The 11317-nt window shown below is 38.2% G+C and overlaps 1 protein-coding gene across 1 annotated transcript; it reads right to left on the bottom strand.

The window, feature by feature from the left end:
- Nucleotides 1-4274: 4274 nt before the first annotated feature.
- LOC117492782 lies at nt 4275-6600 on the bottom strand. Its single transcript, XM_034143174.1, has 4 exons — nt 6411-6600; nt 6228-6318; nt 5053-5364; nt 4275-4972 (listed from the first exon to the last, which is right to left on the bottom strand). Exons 1-4 carry the CDS (start codon nt 6444-6446, stop codon nt 4605-4607), a joined length of 807 nt encoding a protein of 268 aa, XP_033999065.1. The 5' UTR covers nt 6447-6600; the 3' UTR covers nt 4275-4604.
- Nucleotides 6601-11317: the final 4717 nt, after the last annotated feature.

Genomic DNA, 11317 nt, shown 5'->3' with positions numbered 1-11317 from the left:
ATAGCTGCCCACTGCTCCTAGTACTAGTCCTGGTACTAGGATGGGTTAAAAGCAGAGAACAAATGTCACTGTGTGCTCTGCAGTCTGCATGTGTGACCATTAAAGAGGGTTTCATCCCTCCCAATTCTAATTAAACTTTCATAAGATTGAGTTGTATTTTAAGAAGTTCTTCAATTATTCTCACAGATGGTTGGCTGACATGAGTTATATATTTTACACAACAAAAAAATTACTATTTACCTGAATTGTTTTCCTTATTTGTTTATTACTGAACCCTTCAAGACAGAGAGAGAGAGTAGAGATATCTCCACAGTTTGTACACAGAGCTGATCATATGATGCATATCAGTGTTGAATCAGCTCTGATATGCTCCTCCTCGTCACCGGTCAATGAGTTTGACTATCCTGAGCTCTCGCATGATCGCTCACTGAAGATGCTTATGTTAGTGGGCTGCAAATCTTTGTGTATATGTAAGTGTGTGTGGACATAAGCTACTGTATTGAGTGGCGATGCACAGAATCCACACATGTAAGAAAGCCAGGGGATCTGAGTGAAGAGGAGGAGCCTGAACAACCAGTTACATAAAATAATTGGAATGTTGCATAAAGTTTCAATGTGAGATCTTTTTGACAGACCTCCACAACTAGTCTTTCCACATACACATCCATATCACTGTGACCGACTCTATATGCAGGATACAATCTATGACTGTGATGCATTTAGATGAATAAGCACACTGGTGGTGCATTACCTACAAACAGAAAAATCAAAATATATATTGTCATATCCAACACTGGTATTATTTAGAGTTTTGAGTTTGATCATACAGTCGACATATCTTACCTCTAAGACTGTAATGTCTGAAAGCTGCTATGCAGTGGCTTCCTGTTTACATTGCTTTTGATTGGGCAACATTAAAGATGTTTGCTAGCAAGGGAGAAAATCTCTGTTACATGCACACAAACCTAAATAAGTTTACAGGAAAGGGAAAACCCCCAAAAAGCATAACAGGGCCAACTTTAAAGCTTTACCTCCTCCACAAATGTATTGAACTAAAACCCACCCTTTTCTTCCAGGACTTCAGAGCTTCCTGACCGTTCAACTACAAATAAAAAGAAAATGCAAATGATAGATAATACCCACATCTATGAGTTTGACCTCCCTGTTTAATGAGAAGTTGCTCCTCAAAACATAATGATGGACTTCTTAAATTGTCCGCATCAAAAGAAAAAAGTAAACAAATTAAAGAAAAGCCCATTTATTTTCTTGAAGTAAGGCTTCATCGGCTTCAGTTTACCATGGCAACAGTGTTTTTTATCTAAATGGGAGAACATTAGAGCAATCAGGTTGTCTTTGCAGACTCAAATGTTGAGAACAGAAAGCCTGAAACAGCTTGAGGATGTTCCACAGTCGCTGGCAATATGAGATCATTTATTCATTGTTATGTTTCAGTTTCTGGATGACTGTGTTTTGCAAACACACACCTACACACTGCTCTTGTAATTAACAGCATAGTTTTTTATTTTGGACGTACCAGGAGATAAACAACATTCTCCACTTGAAAAAACAACAAACACTAATTTGCATTTCGATACAAATGATTGGATTTTATTTTTGTAAATAACAGTGGGTGAATGACTGTTCCACACTACTCACTATTTTCAATTTTACAAAACTTTCTGCACAAAAACATTTGGATACTGATGCTTTTAAAAAAGCTAAATTTGACATTTAGGAATACATATTTGGTACTTTTTCGTATATTTGGTTTCTTGTTGAGTTGAATAATAAGATTGATATCATGCATATGTTTAAATATATATTTGGGTTAAAGTATTCCTTAAGGGTTTAATATGCTAATTTATAATCTCCCTTAGACAGTATATTTAGAATATGTTCATATGTAGACTTAAACAGAATGTAATATTACATGATTCCACCATTGGCATACATCTAGATCAGGGGTGCCCACACTTTTTCAGCTTGGGAGCTACTTTTAAAATGACCACGCCCAAATGATCTACCTACAGGGCCGCCCCTGCCCAATCTGTGTCGCGAGCGCGCGCGTGCGGGGGGGGGGGGTGCTAGTGGACTAAACGGCGGATAAACTGTGGCACACTTATAACTGCATGAACCCGTATGGCACAATACAACTCAGACTGGCTTACCTGTACGTCAATCAAGTGGCCATAGTAAGGATGGATGATAGGCTAACTTTAAAAAAATATATGTTTTTTTTTAATGCCATGTGATCTACCCACACTACCTTTGCGATCGACGTATTGGGCACCCCTGATCTAGATGATTACATGTTAAAGATTTTGTTCTCTAACGGTCAAGCAATATTGATCTCCAATGCAAGCAATCAACTAGTTTTTTTCCTGTACAAACAATTCAGTTCCTCCAGTTCGATCCTTTACTAATATGCTCTCTGCCGGGTCTCCTGAGGTCATGTTATCTTGCCTCTGAACCACTCAGGGGATTGTTTTATTAACTCAAAGTCCTGTCTAGGGACATATGCATGTATGTATTGTTATTGCTTGTGTAAGCATGTCTACTTCGATCAAACCCACACAGGAGAAGAAAGTTATTGTGCAACAAAGTACCTGCATTTGTCCTCACTTGCTCTCTCGGGTCCTATTATTAAAGTCAATCTTATGTTATATATCTTTCTACAGTACCAGCTGAATTGAAGCTATCCACTGATACGTTGAAGAATTGAGAATGTTTTTGCTCCTCATTTAAAGGACTTCATCAGGTCCTTTGCATTCATTGTAATATCAGTTTCAAATCAGAAGAAATAAATACATGCACAGAAAACACAGCTTTTCGTTTTTCTTTTTCACCATTCATCTGAGAAAAACATGTTACTAATGTGAAACTTACCACACTGAGACTGAAGGGCAAAAGCATATTAAACAGGCTGTGCAACCTGTTTTCCACTTTAACTAGCTTTTAAAAATTAACAGCAAACTTAAATGGAATTAAATAACGTTTTGAAAAACATTTCTGTGGTTTGCAAGTCTCGCCGCACACCGAGGCAAAACTTGCTGTAACTAGTTTAAAGGAATGCATGCCTAAACATATCCAACGCAAATAGGTTTGCAGCGAAGTGCAGCGAGGAGTGTAAACTTGCAAAACCAAACCATCCATCCACAGACCCATAGTCACACCACAGATGAGTAAACACATTTGGTCAGAACCACACAATATAACTCGGATGTAGGATTTGAACATTTATGAAGCATAGCAAAAATAATTTGAAAACAAAAGTAAATCTTTAACAAACAACATAACCTACATTACGTCAGATTTCAGTCTACTAAAGTAACAAATGTGACTGAACAACACATCTTAAACATTGCAACAACAAAAAAAGGTTTTTAACAGTTTTTAAATTGGATTTTCTGGCATATTGTTCCAAATCTGGTTTAATCATTGTCATTTAATTTGTATTTGTAATGGCTTACATGTTGTTGCATAGTCATTCACATGAATAATGTAAGCTTCAACGATTTGTTTGCAGTTTTATTTGACAACTATTACTCCCCTTCAGTGTTCATAGATTCAGAATACTGATGCTCTCCTTTGCAGCATTTACCTGTGTATTATTTCTCTTGCACGAGAAGACTGCCTCCTTTTGGAAATAAGGAGGAGGTGAAGGTTTAACAAAAGCAAAAGGTCTGTTTACAATGAGTATAAAACTACCAGTAAAACAAGGCTGCATCTTTCATTTGTAACAAAAATATAAAGCTGCAGATTTCTAAAGCCTATTTTCCGGAAAATAGTGTTTCCAGTCCTCTGACACAGTCCATTAGTTCACAGTCACTATGAGATTTTTTACAGTGAATCTGGGATTTCCATTTAATAACTAAACGCCCTTTAACTAAGTGTGGCAGTTTGTTTTCACAAATTGTGGGGGTCAAAATACGCCTTCAGATTCATTTTTCTCTAATGACACAATACATATTAAAGGTAGGGTAGGTAAGTTTGAGAAACCGGCTCGAGGTCGCTAGAATTTGAAAATACACAACCGGAGAAAATCTGCCACTTCCTTATAGAGCCCCTCCTCCAACACACACGAACGCGCACATGACCAATGAGGGCACGAGATAAGTTTGTGCACAGATGGAAGGCTGACAGGCAGGTAGGCCATCCAGTTATTTTAGCCGGGCCGGCTAAAATGATTGGTCGTGCTTTTTACAGTACTACGGCTTCCACAGATGAAATATTTTTATGGATTTTTTGTCAAAGCACTTCAGATATTCATTGCTATCGGGATGTTAAGAGCATTCCATGGAATATAACAAAAAGTGTATCTCGAGCCGGTTTCTCAAACTTACATACCCTACAGTACCTTTAATAATCAGTGAAATATATATATATCTATTTTTTTTGCTAATTAAAACCCTACAAACTCTTGTTTTTACCGAGAAGTTCCCCCCAAGTTCTTAAATGCAGGTAACAATGGGTTAAAAACTAAATGTACCCACTTAATTGTACAACAAATAAAAAACAAAACTGCACCCAACACTTCATAATTTACTGAATGAATCTGTGGCTCCTTATTTCAACATCGTCTGAATTATGTTTGTTTGTTCCCTTTATGTCATACATTTAACCATTATGATTTCCATTATTAAACAGATCCACTGCAGCGTGACCATGCTTTCTGATGACCCTTTCAATTTCTTAACCACATGTAGTTCGTAACTAAAATGCGCCTTACTGGTCGAAGGCATCCACAGTGAGCAGGTATACGGCTGGTTCAAATTTCCTTTCTGGACATCTAATTGACTCAAGATATTGTACCGTCCATGATGGTCCATTTCTTCTTTCTGGTAGAAGGCAGGGGCCGTGAAGTTAAGCTCTCTTTGGGACCAGCGGACAGTGCCGCCACCGGGGTAAACTCCATTGAACCAGCACTCAGCAAAAGACTCATTTCTGTAGTAGCCAGAAGTTTCAAGGCAATCTGTGAAAACAAAGGACTTTTAGACAGGTAAAAGAAGACATTGAGATTTGTAACTTTTCTTTTTGTATCTGATAACTCACCTTGTACTTTAACATCAGTAGTGCTAGACATCACACCATTGCTGGAGCGCAGCTTGCAGAGGTATTTTCCCTGGTCGCTGGGCATCACGTTGAGGAGAGTCAGAGTGAGGCTTTGTGGCAGAGGCTCATCTATATATTCACATTTAACCTTGGGGTCATCATGCTGGCTGTCATATTGACACAGACTTTTATTCTTATGCCAGGAAAAGTGTTTAATATCGAGGCGTGAGCTGACATTACATGTCAGTGTCACATTTTCTCCACACCGTGCTGCCACCTGGGAAACGGTCTGTAGCTCCAGCCCGTGACTGACTGAATTATGAGAGACAGGGATGACTTTTTGTTAAAAAATATAACACTGTAACATTTTATTGTTATGCAAGTATCACTTTTTTCAACAAAAGAAAACCAGAGTTCAAGTTATTATAACTTTTGAGAGTAGTCAGCTTTTAGACTAAAGTCTGGTCAATTAGTTTAAAGATTATCTTATAAGAATAGTACACACTTTTACTCAACGGAAAGAAAGCTAGATAATAAGAACGATACCTTGTTCATGTCTGTACGATAAATATTTAACTACAAGCACCAGCCAGTTAGCTTAACTTAGCTTAGCTTAGCACAAACACTGGAAACAGGGGGAAACAGCTAGCCCATGCTGCTTTCCAAATGTAACACAACTATCTACCAGCAACTCACACTACATGTTGTACCTTTAATTTAGACCTAAGCAGAAACATTAGAGTTGGTTTTGTGTTGGACTATTATCTGGAAGAACCATGCTAGCTGTTTGCAGTCTTTTTGCTAAGCTAAATCATGCCTAGTTAAGTTAAAGATATGTTGCTGTAGCTACACTTTGCCATACTTCTAACTTCAAGCAAGAAATCCAATTTGAGTGTGTCCAGAATTTGAAATGATTTCAAAATGGGGGTAAAGATAGCAGATTCCCAGAAGAGAAACCGGGTGAAAAATCAATGTTAGATTATTACACCTGGAGGTTTACTGTTAGAATTATTTATTTAAGAGCTAATGTGTATTTGTTTAATCATAATGATGTGTAAAACTTCCACAAAATCGAGCACATTGACCACTAAAGCCATGCATAGGCTGAAAACCTTTAAATCAGTGAATACAAAAAAAGATAAACACTTATTTTCAAGTTCAAAACCATCCCTCACCTGCAATGCCTGCAGTGAACCAGATGATGGAAACCCAGCCAAAAACACGTCGCTGTGTACTCACATCAGATAAGAGACTCATCCCTTTCATCTGTATTGAAATCAATATTTAACACATTAGATGAACTAGATAAAAGCCAAACAAATACAGCTGCAGTACAAAACAAGTGTGTGAATACTCACCATGTGAACACACACAGACTTATTAATGTCTTTCATCAAGTGGAGATGTTGTTTGTGAAAAAGTTTAGGTCCACTTCATTTAATGCATTTCAGCTGAACAGGACGTCTTGGTGGAAAAACGGTTACTGAGTAGACCTCACCCTCTGAAGGGGGACTACAAGTGGTGTCATGTTTTCATTTGAGCAGGAGTGGACATGCCCTGGAATGAAAGACTGCTGAAGGACAAAAGTAAAAGCAAAACTTTAGTTTACTGTCTGATTTATTTAACCACAAAGGAGTATCATGTTGATACTTTCTGTTTCCCTTGTACAGTTTATATATTTCAAATAGACTCAACTTTCATAGTCTATCATTATACCAAGTTTATACTTTTTTCTTGCTTATTTTTTAGCCCTAAAAGGTTGTCAAATGTTCATTTTAGCAAACATTTGACATGTTTAATACTTAATTAATAAATTAAACCAAGCATTATTATTCCTCTTTAATCCAAAAAGCAATCTTCGCACGTAATTACTGACCATGTAAACAAGGGGTACTCAAACTTTTTTATTAAAGGTCCAGTTGTGAACTTTATACAAGGCCACTGGTCCGGATCAATGCCAGTAAAGTCCCGTCCCCGTCCCCCCCCGAGCGGGGCAACGAAACTAAAATTGAGAAGCAGTTTCTTGGCGCTCTTTGCATGGGGCCCCCTTGAGGGGGTTTCCCGACGTGTCGTTGCAGTAAATTAAAGGGTGTTTCATGTTGTCGTTGCTGTGGACCTTCTTAATCTACCTTCTTTGGGGGCCCCCTTCTGGTCCAAGCACTTGCCTGCCTTGCCTGCCTTGCCTGTCGGTAAACGGCGCCCCTGTATACACACACACACACACACACACACACACACACACACACACACACACACACACACACACACACACAACACACACACACACACACACACACACACACACACACACACACACACACACACACACACACACACACACACACACACACACACACACATTAAATACATACATACAGTATGGTGGCTTGAACTAGTGGGAGAAATTGCACTGTTTGTCTGTAGACAATGCCTTGAACCTCGGCAAAAAAGGCATTGGAAGCATTAGAAAGTCAATGTAAACTTGCGGTTAACTTGCGGTCTGCTATGCGTGTCACGCTCGCGCACACAAGTAAATATATATGCACGTTCATTCTCACAACGCGTCAGACACAAGACGCGCGTACATGATGATGTACATTAATTTATCAGAATCATAATTTTTTTTTAATATTTTTTTTTATTTTTTATAATGGGACACAGGGTTCGGTCCGGATTGATTTGCAGTTCGGTCCGGATCCGGACCTTGGTCCGGAGTTTGAGAAGCCCTGATGTAAACTATTTTGTGTTCCTTTATTTAAAACAGAGAGGCTACTGGAATATTCTTCAAAGGTTTTTCTAGGTCATTGTTGCCGTTTCCATCAGAATTTGCCCCGGACAATGTTCAGTGTCTGAACCATCCGATAGTAGGAGTTCCATTTGGCAGTTTCCACTGGAGAAAATGAGAGCATTACATGTTCTTTAGAAAGTAGGATGGGGTCCCAACAAATAACGCACACAAAATAACTTTCTAATAAGTTCTATTTTACATTTGTATGCGTTCTTTTTTAATGCAATACTTTAGAAGAAGATCAACAGCCTTTTGTACCAGTTTATTTGCTTATGGTGTGGCGAATATAATTCAATAATAGCTACTAAATCTCACTCAAGACTCACATATCTAAAAAACGCTAAAAAACGGTGACTCACTGCAGTGCTTGGTAAACCTCAGATTTACAAGCAGCTTTGGTGGCATTTATGTTTATAAGATTATTGCCTAACACAGGGGTGTCAAACTCAATTTCATCACGGGCCACATCAGCATTATGGTTGCACTCAAAGGGCCGGTTGTAACTTTAAGACTATATAAAAAGACGTATATAAATATTGAATATATATAAAATAATGTATTATATTACATTATTGCCTCTGCATTGGATTATTATCGGATAGGGTAATAACTTCATAATTAACTACATCTGAAAGCAGAAGTCTAGGGCAAATAATTGCAGTCTCTTCAGTAAGAATGTCCCAATATGATTTTAAAAGAAAAGCCACATTCTGAAAAAAAGAAAAAAAAAAAGAAGTGACATTTTGAAATAGAGAAGTGAAATATTGGGAAAAAAGTAACATTTTGAAAAAAAATCTATTTATGAGAAAAAGGCTAATTCTAAGAAAAAAAATCATATGACAAAGTCAAATTCTGAGAAAAAGTCAAATTTGAGATGCATTGTGGGACATGTCGTTTATGGGCAACGTGCTTCTGTAAAGTAGCATGTAACCGTATAATAAACATTATATTCTTTGCAAGCTCTTGTGGGGCCACATAAAATGAAGTCGCGGGCCGGATTTGGCCCCCGGGCCTTGAGTTTGACACCCCTGGCCTAACACCAAAGCGTCTCCATAGGAATTGGCTTTTGTTCGAGCAAACACAAGTTTGGGCAATTTATATTCCGTAGGTGGATTTCGTTATGCAGTCACAGCTTGGCCTGGCATGTGACTGTAATGCCAGAAGAACAAACTGTGCAGGCTGTAACTAAATACAAAAAAGGACAACAACAAGCAGATTTCTAAAATCCTGCAGCTACATAAGCAACACGTTTTTGTATGTCCTGCTGACAACAAATCAGTATTTTTGTAACATTTGATGTGTCTCTATTCATCACAGCAACAGCTGCATTTTAGATGTATTGGATTTGACATTAGTGGCACTTTCTCCCCTCTGAATTTTTTAATTACTGTCCCAATGACTTTCTCCAGTTTTACAACAAACAGTAAAAAAAGGGCTGTGATGTGTGTGGAGAAAGTGGGTCTGCTGGTAAAGGTAAAAGCAAGCAATTTGCTTGAACTAGCTAGATGTGGTGGAAAACACAAAAGCAAAGCTCTCCGTCTAGACATCAGCAATCCTGTATGAACAAGTAAGATAAGCATGAAATAACAAGTTACTCTTCATCATAATAAAAACATGCATTAACTTATATCAGTGAGGGACCTTTTAAAATATAGTTAATAGTTTAACTAAAGCCAGTTAATAAAATGTGATCTGTATTTGGATATGTATTCCGGATAGTAACAACACATTCATTGGTCTTTGCATTCACATCTGGTGGTCAAATGTGTTCTTATTATTGTGTCCACATGGTGATCATGCCTAATATGAAAATAAATGATAGCCAGAGTGGAGAGACCAATCAAAAAACATATATATTTGTTTGTATTATTATTTTTTTCATTGATGAAAGATTGGCAAAAACAGACAGAAGAAATGCCAACAGATTGACTGTAAGCATGTGGGAACAGATAACCTAGAGAAGCCAAGAGCAAACAACACCCCCATATACCTGTCTGGTCTTTACATGCAAGATGTCATTTAAGATGAGGAAAAGTTGGCAAATCAGTCAGTAGTGAGCGCCAGGTGCTGAGGACGCCTGGTGGACAGGTGAGGTAAAGAGAACAGCTGGAGTCAGGTATGATATCAAACACTTTTCTGAAGAAACCAAAACAAGTAAGGGATAATGTGCAGCGACGCGGTCATTATGGGTAAAAGAACACCGACAGGCAGATCAGGAGCCCGACGCGAAGCGGAGGGATCTAGATCGGCACATGGCCACATTCTCAACAAAGTAACGATATGACTCCCAATATTAATTGAAATGCTTTTATTGTTTTAGAAAATGTTTTTAATGATTAAAAACATAGTTGTAACTGATTTAAAATGACATTCATCCGCTACGAAAAATAGTCCGTTGTTGATGTTTGAACTAGGCTGTTGCAACGGCAGGAACTGCTTCGATAGCAACTAACTCTGTGCATGTTAGCATTTGAGCCTTAGCTGTAATTAACATTAACCTGAACGTGACATGGTGAATGGGAAATCTTTAGGGATATTGAGATCAACGTTTCTGTCCTCGATCCTCTCTCCTTGCGGGGGTTTCGCAGATGACACATCTGAAAACAATATTGCCACAGTTGTATCGCTACCGCTAATGTGTGTGTAAGGACAGACAACATGGAAAGGCACTGACCCGATGTGGTGCTCTTGTCTTGTCAGTTCGAAAAGCAAACTGCATGCAGTTTGCTTTTCAGCCAAACTGTATACAGTTCAATCGACCGGACTTCTTTCTGCAGATTTGAGCGTCCTTAACAACGGTCATAAATCCTTGACAGCGGTCTGTCTGTTCTGGATTAACAACGTGTCACGTGTTCTGAATTGACCAATCAGAATCGAGTATTCAACTAAACCATGTAATAAACAACAATAAACCATGCTATATGCTTTTCAGAGTTGAAACATTTGTTCTGTTATTTAGTTTCAGTGTACAATCTGTTCCCTTCAGGTAAAAGACAACACAATCTTTGTTGTGGAGGTAGAAAAATAAGATTGATCGGCTCTGAACCTCCAGGAAAAGCTTTGTTTGATGTGTCAGGCTCCTGTCTGTACTACAGATCTGATGAGTGCACTATTTTCAGACTGCAAAAATGATGGAGAAACAATATAAAACTGTATTTCCTGTACAGCACAGCATGAGGGCTGAACTAACAGAGCTGCAGCGAAGCCTTACTTCTTTTCCTTCATTTGAGGTATTGAAAGAAATTGACTTTATTCCACAAGATAACTTTAAACTAACTTAAACTTAAATTATGACTGATCCCTTCAAATCTTGTTTAAATGTTTCCTTATCTTTGAGACTACACCGCACCTGATGGCAGATACACAGTTTAAAGGGTTCAGGTGTTTGTGGTGACTTTGATTTTTCTCAGGACATCTATTATCAGACATCACAAGACGGTTACGCGCACCCGGAAGATTCGGATGCAAGTTTTCAGC

The sequence above is a fragment of the Trematomus bernacchii genome, unplaced genomic scaffold (genome assembly GCF_902827165.1).
Source record: "Trematomus bernacchii unplaced genomic scaffold, fTreBer1.1, whole genome shotgun sequence".
In the NCBI taxonomy this organism is placed as follows: domain Eukaryota; kingdom Metazoa; phylum Chordata; class Actinopteri; order Perciformes; family Nototheniidae; genus Trematomus; species Trematomus bernacchii.
Note: the sequence above shows the minus strand (reverse complement) of the source record. Positions and strands in the feature narration are given on the sequence as shown.